This window comes from Indicator indicator, chromosome 6 (assembly GCF_027791375.1).
Source record: "Indicator indicator isolate 239-I01 chromosome 6, UM_Iind_1.1, whole genome shotgun sequence".
Taxonomy (NCBI): Eukaryota; Metazoa; Chordata; class Aves; order Piciformes; family Indicatoridae; genus Indicator; species Indicator indicator.
In genome coordinates this window covers 6,125,273-6,146,697 of record NC_072015.1, presented here as the reverse complement: position 1 = coordinate 6,146,697, position 21,425 = coordinate 6,125,273, and the positions used below count along the sequence as shown (strand labels likewise).

Genomic DNA, 21,425 nt, shown 5'->3' with positions numbered 1-21,425 from the left:
ATCTCTGACAGCATGTGCCAGTGCATCCACAGCCTCTGCACTGGCCCAGCACATTCTCACCTCAAAGCACGCTGTCCTCCTCCAAAGGAGAAACAAAGAAATGCACCAAGCATTAAAAGGTTAAAGAGTTTTAACATCAGAAGACTCTTTAAAATCCTTGCCAGCTACTGCAATCAACTGGCACACATCTTTAGTGTTGCCTAAACCAAACTCATGTCACTGACAAACTCAATATGAAAACTTTGGCAGCACCTTTGTATCATATTTCAGTGGGGGTTGTAAGCGAAGCTTGGATTTTACCCCAAAAGGCTGTAACACAACATTACCACAGCAGCAGCAAGCAAGGGAACACTGTGCTTTCTATTAGTATTTTGGTGCAAAGATGGAAGGAAATGGAAAAGTCATGGCCAGAGTTATCACAGATTTTTAACACCCTGTGTCATGCTGGAGGCAGAAGAAGTTTGGAACAGAGTTAGATTAAGTCTTGCAATCAAATTACTGCTGCAGGGAAAAATGCTACTGTGCAGAAACGACGACTAATGAATCTCTAGAGGGAGAACTGTAAAATAAAAAGGAAACTAGGGTAAGCTAGTTAGAAAAAAAATAAATGCACACTTTAAACACTATCTTCATATTCCTCTAGGCTGGGAGAAAGAGCTTAAAAATCTTGGACCTATAACTGAAACTCTTATTTATTTTGAATATAACTGTAGATTTAGGCCACAGATACATTGCCTTGAAATTTGGGATGATTCTGTGGTTAAATAGCTGGCCTACATCTTACTGAAAGTCAACTGCAAATACAAACAAGAATGCTCTAAAGTAGTAGACTCAAAGGCCTTTAGAAATTGTTTTTTAAAGTATTTAAGTGCAAAAAAAGCAGTGATGATAAGAAGATTAAGTCAAAATAACTAAGATGATGAAGAAACATCAAAATGCAATTATTCTAATTTTGAAGTGATGAAAAAAGAACTCATTTAATAATCAACATCAAGGGTACAACCTTTACCTGTGCTGCTCTGGAGTCTCAGAACAACCACCTCAAGGCTTCGGCCCACTAAAAAAGTGAGAACTACAATCTGCTAGAATACTTCAGACACAACCCCAAGGTACTATTACAGAAGATCAAGCTAATAGAGGAAAGATGACAGGGGTGGGGAAGAAAGTGGTGGTATAAAGGAAGCTAGAAATACATGGAGTCCAACACAGTGTTCAGCTTCCAGGTTTTCTGCACACATTCTTGTGTATAATTGTCCTAGGCCAAAGAGGAAAATAAAATAAAACATCCCCCCAAAATATATCTGGATTAAATCTCTACTACCCTAATGGGGTGGTTTATGTGTTTTTATTAATGGTCTTCTGAGAGTAAGCTAACTACTAAGGACACAAACTGAACTGGTTCACAAGTCTGTATAGTACATGAGGATGAGCAGCACATCCAGTATTGGACACATTGATACAGAGGCTGAAAACACACACAAGAGTACATCACATAACCCACAAAGCAGAGTTCATTGTTAAAGCACTTCTGAAGAAAAACTGGCAGGCAGACACCATAAGCTTAGTCAAGAGATTAATTTAAGACAGCTGGGAAGAAAGATATTTTCTTCCTTCTTTGTAAACATGTTCATTTACAAAATGCTAGTCACATTTCTTCTCTCAGAGCACAGCCAAAATCAGAACATTACCAAGCCATTTGCTCAAAGTTAGGATCTAAGTTTACCTCTCATCTTTGACCGCTCACTTCCCACTATCCACACTGCAAATGGGTTGGTACACTTCCATGCTGCACATTGAAAATGCTGAATTGTTTACTGTTGCAGCCACTGCTCTGAGGGCAGCTGCTGGACGCATGCAGAGTCCATTATTCCTTACCTGACCAATTCCTTAGCTCACTGCATAGAGCAAAACAATAACATTCCATGTGTGCCAAGAACATCCTCACGTTGGCACCTTTTGATTGGAACATGCTGCAGAAGCCACCTGCTTGACATGCTAGCACCTCTTATTGGGAAAAGATTTTAGCTTACATGTGTGCTTGGATTTTACTGGTTAAGGGATCGACAACAAAGAATAAACAAACAGCCACTCTGAGCAATAGTTTTTTGGGGGTTAGGGACTTAGGTTAGGAACAGCTTCAGTTAGGGCTACTAGGGACTTCTGCTTCTGTTAGTGAGCTACCTCTTCGGGCTAGGGCTTTGGCATAGGGATGCTGCGAGGGCTATGCTTGCAATTTCTGTCAGCTGCTTCCAGGACTTCTGCTGTAAGTGGGACTCAGACTCTGTAATGCTAGGGATTCTACAACACAGCAATAAAGGACTTCTGGGAAGACTTTGGAGATTCTCTGCATTTCTGGAACCTTTTTGCTATATGGCAGTGGGGTTCATGCCTTCATTCATCACCCAATGGTCCCTGAATCGGGTAGAAGAACAACAGTTTACAGTGTTTTTTATATCTACATAGATTTACAGTCAGTAGCACTGGTACCACTTGTACCATCAACAGAAATAAGGTAGGAGATAAGTATTTTACAGGCTCAAGTTTTCTCTTACTGCTGAGTTTGCACAGTGTCACACTTTAAATAGATTTTACAGAGCAACATCTTGGCTGTTTTCTCACACCCAGATCTTTAGTCCTACCAGAAGCAGGGGCACACATGGATGCTGTCCCCATGGCATTTCTAGAAAGAAGAAAAGGCACAACATCACTCATTTGAGGCATGGCAGTTTAATAACCTCATATCAAGTCCACACACACGCCTGCCTTCCTCTTCTCCCTTCTTCCCCCTTTTCTAAACTTTGTTATCTATTAAAAAGTTGACCTGCAGAACAGCATCTCTCAACATGCTGTGTTCAGTTAGCTCACCAAGATGTCTGTTTTAACTACTGATATACAACCTTGCATTTCTCTGAAAAGAAATAGTCCTACTTGAAGCTAGAGCAAAACAGGTCTAGAGCCAGAGCAGAAGGTTGACAGGTCAACCCTTGGGTTTAAACATGCAATATGACTGAACACTAATTGCCATAATTGAGCCCCCAAATGCCCACTTAATCCTGAAGCTGCCACTCCAGGAGTGGTTTTAGTTTAACATATGCAAAATGAGGAGAGAGACTAACAAGAAGAGAAGTTTGTATCACAGCAGTGAGCTGACATGCTAATTTCAAATTCAGATCTATCCAATATGCACAGCAGATGAATTTTCATACACAGTTCAGGATTTGTGTTTGGAGGAGGAGAACTGTCTATTTGAATTGGCTGTACAATATAATTGAAATGTAGCCATAACAGACTTGTCTGACAAAACCATTCTTGCCCTCTTCTTCCCATAAGCCATTAAAAAGCACTATTCTACACCACCCCAAACAGAAGACATGACTTAGTAAGGGACTCTGTTCAGAGAAAAGAATCACTTTCTCAATACTGCCTCCAGTATCTGACCTGTCTCGTGACTATGCTATGGTTGCACCTGAACATCATTTCAAGCAGCAGCACAACTGTCCCTTAGTTTCAGCATCATTTCCAAGCACATCGATGGCACTTGCCTAGCAGCATTGTTTAAGCTCAACTGCAACTTGCCACCTTCATGAATGCCTGCTGCTTTGGCCACTAACTTTATCAAGAATAGAATTTCCATATAAACCCAAGACATTGATTTCCTCCTTGGAAATAAAAGGTCCTATTTACACCTTTCTGCAGTTGTGTCAGATTCCCCAACCACGATTTTATTTGCTTATGGGAGCAGCTAGCCCCTAGCACCAGAAAAGCTGTCCCAGCATTTCCCTTCCCAGAACAGTGTCACTGTAACAGCCTCAAATTAGACAATTAAAAGAAACTCCTCTGGCCCTCTTGCCCTGCCAAATTTGTCAAAAGCTGAACAGACTTTCTGCAACATCTAATAAGATTCACTTGGATGCAGCAGGTGACTGCCTTGCCTAACTGAGGTCAATAGCAGCCTTCTCCAGCTTGGGCAATGAATATTTTTCAACAGATAATATAGAGAAGAGGATGAAGGAGCTCGGCTTGTGTTTTCCACAGTTTCTTTGGACAAGACTCCTGTTTATCCAGAAACCAAGTAAATCACATTACACCACACAAAAACAGATGGACTAAAGTCATCTGAGGAAAGAAGGTCACTTATTTTGAGGGCAAAGATTGATTCTGATTAAGTCAAAAGATACTTGAATGAGTTCATCCGTTCATTATTAATTTCTCTATTACCTGAATAAAAACTTTTATCTGAATTTTAATTTCATTCTTCCTTTCTCAAACCCCATGGAGGGAAGGCAAAAAAAGAAGGAAAAAAAAAAGAAAGAGAAGATTAATAGTTGCAGTTTGGGCACCGTCACTACCATTTATGTCAATAGAAAATTCCTAGGGAAAAGGTGAAAAAATATTCTCCTTCTCTATATTGGAAATTTTTATGTGAAATACAAAAAAAAAAAAAACATTAGCCAGAGGTGGAGCTCCAAACTGAAACATGTTTAAATACATGAAAATAAACCCCTTACTTTGGAAGCTATATAAGAAAGCAATAGAGAAGTAAATCAGAGTAGGCTGACACACAGAAATTGAATTCCATAAATAAATTTGATGCTTTTTGAAGCATTATTTGGAAGAGATATTGCTGCACTCAGCCTAATAGTTCCACTAAGCTGAATCCAATTAATAACTGTAATTTCTACTTTTAGACTACATTATTTTTAAAAGCACTACTTTGCAACGTATTTCTTACTGCCATCTATTTTTCTCCGACCAATACTAAGGACCAATTCCTTACGTGTTCCAATTTACACAATCAAAACTCCACTGTGCTTTAGGCATTAAACCAGTTCTGCAGTCTTTCCCACTTAGTCTCTTGGAGCTATTTATTTTGCAGTTTATTGTTCTTTAATCAAATGTCACTGATTTTTGCTGAGTATTCAATAAAGATACTTTTCTTGAATTCAGAAAGGTACATTGGAACTAAATAGAATACAACCAGCCATAAAGACTCAGAAAGATGCAGTAAGAAAACCAAATTCTTCCTTCAATGCCTTTTTGAGTAAAAATGAGCTGAGTAAAACAAAAGCAGTGCTGTTGCATGAATAATATATTCAACGTTGTCTTCTTTAATATTATAAATACTTTTAAAATATGCCAAGACTTCAGAGCTGAGAAAATATACAGCACTAGAATACAGTAAACACTGGATGGAGTTTGTTACTACTAGACTGCTGGTTGTCAGTATCACCCCAACTTCTTTCCCTGCTGCTTAGATGACTATGCTTCAGGCTTTAACTGGAAGGAGAACCAAGTACAGAAATTAAGGTTCTCTGGCTCTGAGACCATCAGAGTGTGAGAGAAAGCTCCCAGCATCTTCCCACACTATGGAGCATACAATGGCACTCCATTCCTTGCGGTAGCATACTTCCCACATTAACTGGATTCATTTGAATAATTTCAATAAATGTATGTATTTAAAAGCAAATTCCTTTCCAGAAGAACATCCTTTAAAAAAAAAACAAAACCCACAAAAAACCCCAAACAACAAACAAAATCCCCAACCACCCCAAAACAATCAAAAAACACAAATAAACAAAAAATCAACTTCCCCCCCCCAATAGAACCCAACTTCCCTAAAACCCTAAACAAATTAAAAAACCTCCTGAAAAGAAGAAAAGAAGAAAGCTCAAATCCTTCCTAATGCATCTACTGGCAGTGCCCTGCAGGGCCTGGCAAGGGAGAAAAAGTGCATTTGGCATATCATTAATCCATCTGAATTTTCTTCACTAACCTCAGTTTCATACACTAAAAGCAATAATCTCAAGGAGCATGTTAATGCACTTTGAGATCCACCAAATGGCAGGTGGATCCCCAAGGACAGGCTAGGATGAAACAACGTCTCACCCCAACTTCTAGCAAGCTTGTTTTCTGGCTTCACACTAGTTGCCTTGCTAATACTGTTCCTCCCTCCCTGTCTCAGAACCTAAGTCTTCTCTGAGCAATGACCACATTTTGAATTACCTGTTTACTGCTCAAGGGGTTTGTAAGGAGGGCCTGAGGGCCCTCCAAATGTTCAGTTTCCATATAAAACCAGCTGTACTATAGTCAGAAGCAGCAAGGGACTTGAGAAGCACTTGCATCAATATGTTAGAGTCCTCTAGCCTTCTCACATCATATAGATCTGAATTCATGTTACTGCTACTAGCCCAGAAGTTTAAGCTGAGATGCCAGAAAAGACAGTTGTAGGAGAGAAAAGATACCAACTGATCTTAACATTAAAATCCATATAACTACTGTTAATAATTAACAACCACAGAATACTAAATTCGGATAAAACTGGCAAGCATCATTTTCTTTATCATTAAAATAAAGTCTGTGGCATATTGCACTATACACTCCCTCCTTTCTTTTTTTTTTTTAAATCTACAACATACTTAGATGAAAATCCAAATACCAATAGCTTATTTTTCAACATTAACAAGCAAATAGTATTCCTGATGCCAAGAGTTTGTTTTTTTTCCAACGGCACTGAGAGCAACTATTACATATAAATCACAGAACCACAGAATGGCTTAGGTTGGAAGGGACCTTAGAGATCATCTACTCCAACCTCCCTGCCATGGGGCATGGATACCTCTCAACTCAACCTGCTTACTCAAGGCCTCACCCAACCTTGTTTTGAACACCTCCAGGGAAGGGACATCCATGACCACTCTGGGCAACCTATTCCAGAGTGTCACCACTCTTGTACTAAAGAACTTCTTCCTAAGATCCACTCTAAACCTACTCTCCCTTAGCTTAAAACCATTCCCCCTTGTCCTGTCACTAGACATCCTTATGAAAAGTCCCTCTCCAGCCTTCTTGTAGGCTCCCCTCAGATATTGCTAGGCAGCTGTAAGATTCCCCTCGGAGTCTTCTCTTACCCAGGCTGAACAACCTCAGCTCTCTCAACTTATGTTCACAGCAGAGATGCTCCAGCCCTTGGATCATCATTGTAGCCCTCCTCTGGACTCACTCCATCAATTCCTTATAAAACACTGTCAGTCAGTGAAAGAGAAAAGCAGTAAAGACAGACTATATGGCTTATTCATTTCCTTCAAACCTAGAGCAATAGCACTTGGCAAAACTACTAGGCTTGAACTTGTTTAGTGTTTCAGAATAACAGCTAGGAAGCTGTATTGTAGGTAAGGGGAAAGAGGGGCTTGGGAATACAGTTATATAGAAAACTCAACTTCATGCTTTAAAAAAAAAAAATTAAAAATCCAGCAGCAACATGAAGAGTGTAAGGACTAAATTCTGTGACAGTTTATGACAATAGAATGTCTTCAGTCACTCCACTTGCAATATGGAGGAGCTAAAGCACCAAGGGCTTTAAAGCAAATTCTGACTCATAGGGGATATTTTATCACAAGACATGTGAGTTGCTTCTAATAATGCAACAACTGGCAATCTCTCAACTGGGGAATCTCCTCCATCCTCCGTAAGAAAAACACCCTTTCCTCTAGTTTTATAAAAAGCAACCGTGAGGGAGAGCAAGTACCAATATCTGCTATGGGTTTGTTTTCAACACAGACCAATTTTCAGACTGCCTACTTCTCTACATACAATGAAATACATATTCCCTGGTAAGCAGGAACAAAACACAGGTAGCTGTGTTTTTTCCAACATTCAGACAGTTCAGTTACAGACGACCACAGCTGAGAGTATCTACAGCAACAATTTAAAGTTTAAGTGGACAATAAAGCAAGTAAAAGTGTAGCTACCAGGAATAAAAGTCCATCTACATATTTGTGTATCTTTGCAACTTAGTTTCCAAGATGGAGATTTTTCCCTTACTCCAAATACTGAGCAAGATTAAAAATTTTATTCACAAATGCAATAAATGGCATTATTTTAACAACTGAAAAGTAGTGACTGCATAGGTCAAAATACGAATTTTCTTGGGGGTTTTCTGTCTGCACCAGTGCATATGTCAACATCTCACTACAACAATCCAGCCACTTCTAAGTTTATACTTTCTTCAGCTTTTAACATACCTTTTGTTTTGACATCTGGCATTCACAAACATTTGTTAAATCACCAATTAAATTTAACAATTCAATTTAAAGTGGTCATTTATTAAGAGAAAGAGCTAGCACCAAAAACTGCTTCTAGCAAAACAGATTTTCCTAGACTGACTTGCTAACAAGAAGTTGTAGGAGGAAGGGTAGGTATATAAATGCCAATGCATTTCGTTCACAACAAGCTCACAGTTAGGTTGAAGCCTTATATACTTCTGGGCTTGATTCACTGGTGCTGTGTCCTGTGTGCAGCTGCAATGTAGCCATTGAGAATTTGGTATAAAAGCCAACAGTACCGTAACAGAACAGCAGAGATTTTGTACTTGCTTTGCAGTGGTCTGAAAGAACAGAAGCAAAAAAGATCTAGTGGAGGTTTACCTCATATAACCCCCAAAGATCTGAAAACAGTTCTATGGATTGGATTAAAAACAAAAGAAAAAAAAGTCAGACAAATAAGTTGTGTTCCCAGGAATGACTAAACTTAGAATCACAGAACTGTCAGGGTTGGAAGGGACCTCAAGGATCATCTAGTTCCAACCCCCCTGCCATGGGCAGGGACACCTCACACTAGATCAGGTTGCTCAGAGCCACATCCAGCCTGGCCTTAAGAACCTCCAGGGATGGGGCTTCTGCCACCTCCCTGGGCAACCTGTTCCAGTGTCTCACCACCCTCACGGTGAAGAACTTCTTCCTAACATCCAATCTGAATCTACCCATGTCTACTTCCCTTATTTTGCACACACTTTCAAGTTGGTATTCACTAAAATTTCAAAAAGATATGAGCTTTCCTTCTTGTTAGGTATTTGTGCATTTACTCACTACAGAAAAATCAGACTCACAGCAGTAGTTGATCTTGTTCAAAGGTTTTCAGCAGCACAAGTAAAGCTCAAGTCTTCCCACTCTCAGGAGATGCCAGCACTACACTGCTTCTTATAAGGGGCATGAAGAAGCACAGCTTGGGAGAGCACAAGGCCAGGCTCATGCTTTCGCTGTTGTTGGGAGGCAAAAGATACCCAATGGTGCACTGCTCTTCCTAATACTCAGCAGGAGCTACCACCTCACACAGTGCTTTCCCCTGGCACAGCAATTACAACGACGGCAGGAGCTTCCAGCTTCTCACTGGGCAATGCCTGGGCAATGGCACCTGTGCTAGATGAAGATAAGGCTGGAGGACATCAGCAGTGGCAAAGAGAAGGCCAGTGCAAAGACACATGAGTTCATAAGGTACTGTTAATCCACTGAAACAGTGCTGTGTAACCTTCCTACTAACTTTGTTTGTCTTTCCAGAAGTTCTCAAGTTCACAGATGTTCCCCCCATGCCTTCCTGACAAACTCAAAGCAATGGAGGTAAGACAGATTATTAATCACTGACAGAACAGGACCAGCTCTCAGAAGAATGAGACACTGAATCACTTTTGCACTGCTTCCGGTATACCACTTCTGGAGATCTCCCTGATGCAGAGAGAGTTTTATTTTATTCTCCAGCAGGAAAAGGAGGTGATTGTCCCCTTGCACTCAGCACTGGTGAAGCCACACCTGAAGCACTGCATTCAGTTTTGGGCAGCTCAATACAAGAGAGATGTTGAGGTGTCGGAGAGAGTGCAGAGGAGGGCAACAAAGTTGGTGAAAGGCCTGGGGAATAAACCTTGTGAGGAGTGACTGAGGGAGCTGGGGCTGTTTGGTTTGCGGGGGAGGAGGCTGAGGGGAGACCTCATCGCCCTCTGCAACTATCTGAAAGGAGGTTGTAGAGAGGCTGGTGCTGGTCTTTTCTCACAGGTAATTAGTGATAGAACAAGAGGGAATGGCCTCAAGCTGCAACTGGGTAGGTTTAGACTGGACATCAGAAAAAAATTTTTCAAGGACAGAGTGGTCAGGCATTGGAGTGTGCTGCTCACAGAAGTGGTTGCGTCACCAACCCTGGATGTGTTTAAAGGTGGCTTGGATGTGGTGCTTGGGGATATGGTTTAGGGGTCAACCTTGTAGAGTAGGGTTATTGGTTGGCCTTGGTGATCCTGAGGGCCTTTTCCAACCTGAACATTTCTGTGATGTGGTCATCTAACTCTTTCACGCTTGCATATTCAGGCCCCCATTAGCCAGAAAAAAATTTAACTTTCATCAAGATTTTTCAGCTGTTCTTACAATTGCAATACCCAAGGACAATGTTAAACAGAAAATGAATGTTGCCAATCCCATTATTTGTAAATGCTTTCTAATCCCAAACAGAATTTGCTGTATGTTCATGAACCAAAGCATAATCACAGAATAATTTTAGTTGGAAGAGACCTTTAAGAGTCCTCATAGAGTCCAACTGCTAACCCAGCAGTGCCAGGTTCCTTGGCATCACATCTCCACAGCTTTTAAACCCATCCACGGATGGGAACTCCACCACAACCCTGGGCAGCCTTTTCCAGGGCTTGACAACCTTTTCAGGTAAGAAATTGTTCCTCATGCCCAATCTAACCTAATCTACTATCTCTTGTCCACTTTCCAATATTTAAAAAGAAAAAAAAAATATAAAAATCCATTAAAATAAAAGACAGTCATTAGCTGTCTATGTTGATCATCCAATCCGCTAAAATTCCCCTTGCTATCTGGATAGTTATACCAACATTCACAGAAAATTTAATCCAGTATTCCTCTCCAGACTGTGTTCATAAGTTGTTGGAAGCACTGTCTGCTCTGTGAAGACAACATGCTGGGTTAATTCTTATTCCAGAAAGCCAAATTTTTGGGGTTCGGTTGTTGATTTCCTGCTTGTTTGTTTGGGCTTTTTTGTTGTTGCTGGGCATTTTTGTGTGTTGGGTTTTTCTGGGTTTTGGTTTAGGTTTTGTTGTTGTTTTTTGTTTGGTTTGGGTTTTTTTTTTGGTGGCTTTATGTTCAAGTTGCAGCAATCTTCTGTTTTGTTTTCAGAATTAAACTGGAATTATTAAAAAATACAACAATCCACATAATCCATCTTGGGGGCTTTGTTGTTGTTTTGCAAAGAAGAAGGAACATAGGAATGTGGTATAAAACATTTAGTTTGAACAGGGACTATAAACAAATCCTGAGAAACTCTGTGATTCAGTTCCTGCTGAAATGAACATCACAATTTTCTGTTTTGTATGGGAATGCTCATCTTTTGGAGCAAAGCAAGTCTGCTGATTTCACAGAACATATACATCAAATTAATCAGATGACCAATATGCTGCTGGCCACCCATTTGTTCCATTCTTGGGTGAGCTGCAGCGGAAAGAACTTGAAATTCAGTTACTATGAAAGAAGAATTAGGGTTGAACAGAGCAGAAAGAGGACAAGATTCAGGCTGAAATTACAAAATCAGAGCTTTCTTTTCTTCGGGGCTAACAAAAAACTTCCAAGTCATCCACACAGGATGCTTTCTTTTGATGGGCAGCTCATCAACTCATATTCATTTATGGGAGCCACAGACTGAAGAACCTACTAGGTATGTGAAAACAAGACATATTCAAAGCTGTATTTTAGATTGAAAGTAGCTTTCCATTTTTCCATTTTCAATAAAAACATTACATTTCTTATGCAATTTTTTAGCCTGTCTCTAAAACACAGAGTTAACCAATTTCTGAAGCAGAGGTAGTAATCTTTTAGGAAAGTTCCTACAGACCAGTGGTCACTTGGCTCCAAGGGCAGAGGAAAACCAGTAGAACTGTATTCACTTTACCTTTGTAATTCACTAAGTGCTCTACTTGTAGATGGGCTAGGGTTTAGCCTCAGGAAATTCTGCTTTAAATTGAGATGAGTGAGGTCTTGGCTATAAAACAGGTTGGCAGGCAGGTGCTCCAGGCTGCAGCATGAAAGATCCACTGAGCTTATGCGTTGTGATGCAACCTGGAAGTCAAAAAGTACACCAATGTTAATTTTATAATAAACCAAGAATGGTTCCTTTACTTCCATTACCACAAGATAAACTAGTTTTAAGCACAGTAGTAGTCAGTGTCAGTATATACAGCTGATCTAACATAGTTTATAGCGTTGCTGCAAGTTATGCCATGATCTCTTCAGTGTTCAAAACAGGTCCACAGAGGGCTAGGAGGGAGAAAAGCACAGAAGTCTGTCAAATTCCTAAGTAGAACTGATTCATTTTCATCAATGAAGTTTCATGATACTGTATGACAAGAAAAAAAGATAAGAGATTTGACAAATTTTAGCTTAGTCCTCTAGTTCACAAGTAACAGCTGCAAAAATACAGTGCAGAAGTCTTCCACACTGCTGCATGACTGGTCAGTACACCCAAGTGAGTGAAGGTGAGGGGATAACAGACATCATTGCCCTGTCTTGGGTTCAAGGCTCAAAAGCAAGGTATTAAATGGCAGGAGAGTTATCCCATTTATATCTTACTGAAGGAAAAAGAAAAATTAATCACAGTAGCATTCTGAAATTACAAACATCATGACTAAGGAACAAAAAGAGAACAAAAAAAATAAAATCCAACAGTTCCTAATCAATGCAGAGCGGCAGCTTGTAAGAGCTCCTGAACTCTGATGAAGAAGACAGCATCCCACCTTCTGGGCAGAGACAGAGTGCTTATCATAAAATACACTGAACATAGAGACATCAGATTTTGCTGACATAAGTGAAGTAGTCTGACACTGAAAGGAAGGCCAGAGAGAGTTTTTAATTCCCCTTTTTTTCTTTTTACCCTCTCCAATGCAAACCAAACAAGCCTCAGGGTAAGTTACCAGCAGATCCAGAGAGGTGATTCTGCGACTTTGTTCTGGTGAGAGCACACCTGGAGTACTGTGTACAGGGTCTAGAACCTTCAGTATAGGAAGGACATGGACCTGATGGAGAGGGTCCAGTGGAGGGCCAAGAAAACGGTCAGGGGGTTGAAGCACCTCTGCTACGAGGATAGGCTGAGGGAGCCGGGGGCATCCAGCCTGGAGGAGGCTCCAGGGAGACCTAATAGCAGCCATCCAGTACCTGAAGGGGGCCTACAGGAAGGATGGTGAGAGACTGTTTACAAAGGCCTGCAGTGACAGGACAAGGGGCAATGGCTTCAAACTAGAGAACAGCAGATTAGATGTTAGGAACAAATTCTTTACTTTGAGGGTGGTGGAACACTAGAAGAGGTTGCCCAGGGAGATGGTTGAGGCCCCTTCCCTGGAGATATTCAAGGTGAGGCTCAACAAGGCCCTGGGCAACTTGATCTAGTTAAGGATGTCCCTGCTGACTGCAGGGAGGTCAGACTAGAACACCTTTGGAGGTCCCTTCCAACCCAGACCATTCTATGATTCTATGAGAAGTGGTCTCTATTATAAACACACAGCCACAAGCATCAGGAAGAACAGACAGTGCAGTGTTTTTCTCTAATGTGACCTAATAAAATGCTCACAATTTCATTTCTCAATTAATTCAGTCTGTTTAGCACTGCAGCTATTGTTTTTCTTCCTATTAGACAAAAGATAATCATAAGCTATTCTAAGCAGTCATTTCTGAAAGCAAGGTATTCACAGCCTGTTTATGGTACCAGGACCTGCCCAGTATGGTGCAGTACTCATCACATTGCAACCACAAAAGGTGAAAAAGTGCTGACACCAGTTATAATTAAAAAGGAGAAGGTATCATCTCAGGTGCAATGCCTACATACACTGTTGCTCAAACTACTTGTTTCAAATGTGAAATGAACAATAATAAGCAACCCAGCATTTCTTAGCAAGGTGTGCTACTTTAAAAATAGCTAAGTACCAGAACTTGTAACTCTGAGTGTGAACCATGACAAAATAGCCAAACAGATCAAACTTTTACTTGGCTCAAAAAATCCTTGGCAAATTCTTTCTTAAAATCATCAAGCTCTGCTTAAAAAAAAAAAAAAAAAAAAAAGCCACACCAAAACAAACCCCAAAACACCCCATCCAGTTAAAAGCAATGATGTTTTAACAAGCTGTATGTTTTAGTTTTGTTTGTTTGCTTGTTTTTTTTTTTTTGTTTGGTTAGCAGTAGAAGGGGAATATAGGTTTGGTTTCTATTTGCTTGTTGTAGAGTTTTTTGGGGGTTGCTTTTTTAAAAAGGGGGCACTTGTTATACAAATAATCTAATTAAGATTTTCACACAATTGATATGTACTGAGTCACGCCTCTACCAGGGAAGTAACTGTGACAGTTAAAACTCTATTTTAATAGATGATAGAATCAAAGAGTGGTTTGGGTTGAAAGGGACCCCCAAAGGTCATCTAGTTCAATAACTCTGCAGTGAGCAGGGACATCCTCCATTAAATCACAGCATCACAGAATTAACCAGGTTGGAAGAGACCTCAGAGATCATCAGGCTGTCCAGAGTCCTGTCAGCCCTCACCTTGAATATCTCCAGGAACAGGGCCTCAACTACCACTCTGGGAAACCAGTTCTAGTGTACCACTAACCTCACAATAAAGAGCTTCCTCCTAATGTCCAACCTAAATCTACTCATCTCTAATTTCAAACCATTGCCCCTCATCTTATCACTACAGGCCTTTGTAGAAAGTCCCTCTCCAGCCTTCTTGTAGGCTCTCTTCAGGTACTGGAAGGACACTATAAGGTCTCCCCAGAGCCTTCTCTTATCCAGGTTGAACCAAGTCCCTCAGCCTGTCCTCATAGCAGAGGTGTTCCAAAGCCCCCCTCCTCTAGACTCACTCCATCAAGTCCATGCCCTTCTTGTATTGCAGGCACTAAAGCTGAAAGCAATCAGCTTTATTTTCTCCAGCATTTCATTCACATCCTGGACTTGCACACACCTAAAAAATGACACATATGTGCTTGAAAATAGCTTCCCTTAAATCTTCAGTAAAACCAAGTAGGAATAGGTTTGCTCAGAGCCTTGTCAAGCCTGCCCTCAAACATCTCCAGGGATGGGGCCTGAACCCTCACGGTAAAGAGCTTATTCCTAACAAGAAATAGTTCTGGAACAAGCTGTAGTTTTATTGAAGTCTTCTTTGTTAGAAAAAACAGCGCTCTAAGAATTAACTTCTGAATTGTTATGAGGAATACTCATTATAAAGAAATTGTTTTCTCACAGGCAGGGACATAAAGACTTTTCTCTCATCATTACACAATATTGTTCTGTAACAAATTCCTAGAGAATAGAGAAACAAGATGAAAAACACAGAGTGACAAAGGAGAGCAATATCTAAACAATACTTTCTTTGGTTCCCTAGAAACTTTTATCTGTTGTTTTGAAGTTGAGTATTGAAATTCTGAAATTATATTGTCCCTAAATCAAACAATAGAGGGATATTTCAATCCTGCAATCATCTTCAATTGACTTAAACACAGTAAAGCTGTGCATGTGTGTATCTGTTATTGTTTTTTTAAGAGCAAAGCAGTTTTCTAAAGGATGATACAGTTTTTAATAAAGCACTTGGTTTCCTTGACTCACTGTGGAGAATCACTACAGAGAAGCTGAAAAAGGTTAAGAAAATGCTGGCTAGAATGCATCCAGAGGAAGAGACATTGTATGTAGAAAGCAAAGTTTCCACTGGAAGAAAAACAACACCCAAGACATTCCACTGTAAATAAATACCTCAATAAGTTATCTGGGCTGGGTTCAACAAACCCATGCTCCAACAAGTAGTGAGGAGAGTCACTATTGTAGCAATGATAGAGGGAAAGGTTTTCTAGGTGCATGTGAAACTTGCCCTTATTATGGCTTGTTTGGTGTTTTCTTCTGGCAAACTTAAAAGTAGAACTGTTTTATATGCTTGACATACCTATACAAAAGTAAAAACACAAGTAGCACAGTTCACAATGCCCAAAGCAGAAGAAGCCATTGCCCAGACCAAGCACTCTGGAGCATCTTCCCATCACATCCTCAACTGCATATATCCTTAACAGTTGTTCTCTCATGAAACCCCTGCTCCATTTCCAGCATAAATAACATTAGAGAGATGGTTGGAGCAACAGCCTTCTTGGAAGATGATGTGTGACACTTTCTCATTTATGGCAGCTACAACAAACTCTACAGTCAGCATCTGTCATTACTGGAGAAGAAAGACATGCTACAGTTTGACAGGAAAGTAGTTCAAACACATAGCAAGACCTTGTACTTTTTGAAGTTCAGTTTTCAGTTGGAATAATCATCACAAATATAAAGAAAAAAGAAGAAACACTCCCTTGATACGATTTCTATGCATGTTATAGTCAATTGAGGTATTTCCATGTCTCCCATTGTAATGCTAGATGAGTAGTAGCAGGTTAAAGGTCAAATTTGACCTTGCACATCAAGTTGCAAAAAAATCAGTGGTAGACTTTTTTTCCAGCCTTGGCCTACAGTGTTTTAGGTTCTTTTTTTTGTCTCCATGAAGCATAGTGAAGCCCAGTTTCAAAGATGTGCTATATGTGCTACATACAGCCCTGGTTCTACTCACTGCAAACATGAAAAAGCTGTCACCATGCTTTTTAATTTCCCCCCAGAAGCAACAAAATAGAGATTTATTCTGTGAATACCTCCAGAAATAATAGAGCCAGAGAGCTCTTTCCCTCTCTCAGGCAGTATGTCTTCTGCTACTCTTCATCTAAGAGCTCCACATGTGGCAGAGAACTAGGTGTCTCTCAAACATGAAAACTGACTTTTAAACATCTTACTTCTGCTGCAATGGTTCTTAAGTCTAAACCAAAAGCCAGAAGTACCTTAAATAAAGGAAGTTTTGCCAAAGTGTTTCAATTTTATTTTTTTCATCATTATTTTTAAAAAGGAAATAGTATTTCAAGACCAGTGAAAGTATGCTGTGGTTTCACTGTGAATCTTCAGCAGCTGGCAACAAAAATACAGGAAAAATGCTTGTATCAATCAATGTCTTGCCTCTTTTGCTATGCAGGGCTAAAAAACCACTTTGCTTTGTCCATCAGTATAATGCTACCTCTGTCACCAAGCTACGCAACAAGACTGATTACTGCCTTTGTTTTGAAACCTTGGCTATACTACAAAAATTATCTGTTGCTGACAATGGGTGTCAGCAGTGGCCATAGCTGAACCCAGCTGTATGGACAAACACAAGCCTTGTTTACACAAGAACATCTTTTGGTGTGACCTGTGGTATGACTTTAAACCAATGTAATTATGTCTTTTTCCTGTTTACCCTCATCACATTCCCTATAGCTCTATTCAGACAAGACAATTAAAATAACTAAAGAGCCCAGGCTGTACAGGCAGCCAAATTCCCAATGTTTGAACTGAGTTGACAATGTTAAATTACACCTGCTGTAGACATGCTAATTCAAAGGGAGTGTAATTTTTCTCCTTTAGGATCTGTTTTCAAACAGTTTGATAACCATCACATCCCACCAATGCCCGCATAAGGCTTAACTAAACAGTGATGCATAGGCTTGAAACTTTTAAACTAACTGCTTAGAGCAAATAAGTTCTCCTCACCTCAGAGCCAACCCTGCTTCAAATTCTAATCCTCCTTTCTCTGTGAACATCAAAGCTCCCTGCTCAGCCAAGAGGCCTCCCTCTGCTGAGCTCAACTCCACAGCCAGTAAGCACACCAGTGCTCTCAGCCACAGCCAAGAGCTGAGGAAATGTTCAGGCTGGTGAACGAGCCTGAACATCGAAAACCTTAACGGAAGAGGGGGGGAAATCAAGAAATGAAAAAGGTTTTCTTTCTCTTTAGAGCCATCCATTTTCATTTTGAAATGGCCACTTCTAAAATGGGTGCAGTCCAAAAGGTGAAAAGGTAATGGCTTTTCAGGCCCCTCCTTTTTGCTTTCTTTCAAATGTTAAATTAGAAACATGTGGACTCAAGCTAAGAGCCTAGCAAAGAAAAAAAAAAAAAACCTCAGCAGAGGCTTGAAAGCATGTCACTCAGATTCACAAACCCAACAGCTAGGAGTCATAATTGCCTACCAAGATAAAGGGCAGGAGAGCATACTGGTACGGTAGCTTTTGCAGGGCACACACTTCTCACCCCATCTCTCCTCTGCAGGTAATGCAGCCAAAAGCCTCTGGTTCAAATACCTCACACCAGTGGGACTTGAAGGTATGAAGATTATTTAACTTGTCCTTGCTCTCTCCTCTGTAGCTCCGAACAAAGGTTTATATGGCATGCAGAAACAGCTCACTTCTATTTTTGGCCCTTTCACAAAGCTGTAACAACCTAACTGAAAACAGTAGTAGCAAATGTGTGGAGGGAGGGAAGAATGTGAAGGTAATGAAGCAGAAATTGCACTCATGATATGACTCCAGAAGAAATTTCAGATGCAGAAGTCACTGTCCCAGAAATAGCATCAAGATCTTGAAAGCGAGAGCCTGTCAAAAAACTCACACTTATCACCTGTCATTTGGAAAGGTTTGGTACTATCTGAAGTCCTCACTGGAGTAAGTACTTTTGTTCCTCAAGATGGAAAAGTGCTCTTTTAAAAATCAGCTACTGGTATCAATATTACACAGGGAGTGACATCATCAGCTATGATGTTCACACTGATAAGATCCCTGCATGGATAAGGCTTAAGATGCAACCTGGAGTTAAGGGACAGTAATTAGCTGTAGCATTAAACTATTATAATTCAGACATGTTAACCTCCATTTGGTGGAGCAAGAAATACCAGCATCCTTAAAACAGCCTGACTCAAAATAATTCATTCATAAATGCTGCGAAACAGGTGATGGTCTCACCGAAATTGAGGAATATCCCTTTTTCTTCCTACAGGCTGTGTTAGACTTCATTTTTTTTTACCAAGACAAGCTTCTGCACTGCCAGCAAGCAGACTTTGCAATGAGCATCCCTCCAGTAAAGACTTCCAGCATTTATTACAGATTTCAGATTCTTGCCAGTGAGACTTTCAATAGATGTTCACTTGTCTTGAGTCTCCCCAGTCCCACATGGGAAGGGTTGTCAGGTTTCAGTTATTTTTTTTTTTATGAAGAAGTTATATGCTATGTCCTAAGTTTCTGACTTATGTTCTCTTACACAGCTGCATCACAGTACAGTAAGGTGAACTCTTTTCATACCATTATTACACAGTAGCTCAAGAAAGGCCTTCTGACCCAAGGGGTTTTTAATGCAAACAATCACAAATATAGCTCTATTTGCCTGAAGCCTAAAACTGGTCTCTAGCATTCATTCCCCCTTCTCTCAGGAGACCTTCCTCCTTCTCCACTGACTAAACAAGCTTAAGGAAATCAGATGTCCCTAAAATTAGTTTTTGCTAATAATTCCTCTCCTTTTTTTCCTCCCTGCTAGACTTTACTGTCACTGTTAAAACCATTCAGTTTCAAGACCAACTCAGTCATCACCTTATATGTATTGAAGTACCGTGCAATACGTGTGAGTTTCTGCAACCCCCTCCAGCCTCATGGAATATGCTCACCAGAGACACTTAGTTCCCCTGAGCTTTATTAAGAGCAAAGTCACATTCCTCCACTCACTCCCACACCCCAGCACCCTAAGAATGAAAACACTCCAGGACCGAATACATCTTAAAAGGCAAGATCAGTGACAGCTGACACAGTTTCCATCTGTAAGCTACGGTGATATTTCTTCCACATTTATTCAGGAGTTGCACCAATTCAGCTTCAGTAATACCATAACCTGATTTAGAGGCTTCAAAAAACATTTCTTGAAAGATATTCCAGATGGGTGGGCAATACCTGGTTTTCCATTCTCACACTTCACTTCAATATTCTTAACTGAGGGTAGCAAGTCCACAACAAGGACCAGATGCTCTACATTTCAGCAAGGAATAGATAAAAAAATGAAATTAAAAAGGTAGCTATAGTTTCTCTAGAATAGAAATTATGAGAAAAACTTGAGGTCACCAATTACATCACTTTGGAATCAGCTGAACTCTTTTGACAAGGATAACTAACCAAAGGAGCCAAAAAGCCAAGCTTCTTTCCTGAATCATTAAGAGAGAAACTACACTGAAACACACTCAGAAGTTAATTTCTGAAACAACTAACCTCTAAAAACAAAAGACACAAAATAATACATTTTGCAGGGAAAAGAGGAGGAGGAACAATTTCAAGTGTTACCCATCAAAAGAGAAACAAAACTGCCTTCAAATTGGGCTTTGCCAATCTTCTGCTTTCAGACTTGAGATGACAAGCCACCCACAGAAAGAATGCCCAGACATGACTGCAGAGCAAAGACCCCAAATACTGAAGATCTCACACAGGAAAAAAAAAAAAAGGAAGCCAAGTTCCGCATGGAAACCAGAGGTTTACGTTCAAATACTTCTGATCATTGCCAAAAGGAAGCTGTGGGTTTATTTTTAAGGATCTATTTTTAGAGAAAAAATTCTCTCAGTATTGCCGCTTTATAGTACTGGGGGTGGGGGGTGGAAAAATGTACTAAACTTAAGAGTCATCACATTTCCAGTCCATAAGGATTAGCTCAAAAAAAAAAAAAAAAGGAAAAAAAAAAAGGAAAGTATTTCAGGTTTCCTTTTTCTTCACTAGATGTCAAATTGACAGTTGCAAACAGCTTAACAGCACTTCATATCTCACACACGTGATGAAACCTAGATAGTTGTTATCCTCAAAGAAAACAAGATTTTTGCACAGCCTCAGATTTGGTTAAAGGCTATTTTGAAAAGATGCCACCGATACTGCCATTATACTAAACTCGTTTTGAGGTCACAGTGGTTTAGAGACTCATTTTCAAGCCTCTAAGCAGTACTGGCATAAGCAGCAAACAAATTACTGCATGGTCACCCTCTCAGCATCCCTCACTTCCAATCTGTTCCCAACACACACACACAGCAGCTCAGATTCAAGCACATGGACTAAGAGAAAGTTATAGGAAAATACCAGGAACTCCTAACTGCAACATTTATACTGTGCGTGTCACACAATTTTCTGTAGAACTACTGAAGGTATTAACCAATAGCCACGATAAAAGCAAAAACATTCACCTAGAAATTCAGATCTCAAGGAAACTAAGGTTATAGTTCTCTATAATTTTCCTCCAGAGGAAGGATATCCATTCCTTAGGAGGGTAAACAGACATCTGGAGAGGAGATACTGCATCCACTGACTTTTAAGTAAAATCACAGCAGTGTAACAAGGAACACCCCAAATAACTTAAACTACTTTATTCCCACCTATGAATTTCCCCTGCACTTGCCACTGCTCTGTGGCTGTGGAAAAAGGTATTCTTAGCTGGTTCTGGCTGGTAAGCATTGGAAAAGCTTGTCCTTAATGCCTCCAGAGACAACTGAGGCTTGGCAATAAAAATCCCTGCAAGGATGAACTGTGTAAAGACATTACAGCTCACTGCAGTATCTAGAAAGAAACATATACAAAACAGGTCAATCAGCTAGCAGGCAAGTCAAGGCAAAACCAACATAGGACTAATTTAACCATGAAATCAGTGGCTTTGAGCTTTCTTTACAGGTTGAAGGCCATAGTTAATATTTAAAAGCTCTATAACGTCCGTGTTCCACACTGAATCTG

At 40.1% G+C, this 21,425-nt stretch overlaps 1 protein-coding gene across 1 annotated transcript in view; it reads right to left on the bottom strand.

Annotated features, from left to right (window-relative positions):
• The window catches only part of PHLPP1 (PH domain and leucine rich repeat protein phosphatase 1), a 146,931-nt gene that overhangs the window by 42,941 nt on the left and 82,565 nt on the right, over positions 1-21,425 (bottom strand). Inside the window, exon 6 of the mRNA XM_054381951.1 lies at positions 11,722-11,888. Within this exon, the coding sequence (XP_054237926.1) occupies positions 11,722-11,888 (167 nt within the window). The remainder of the gene's footprint in view (positions 1-11,721; positions 11,889-21,425) is intronic.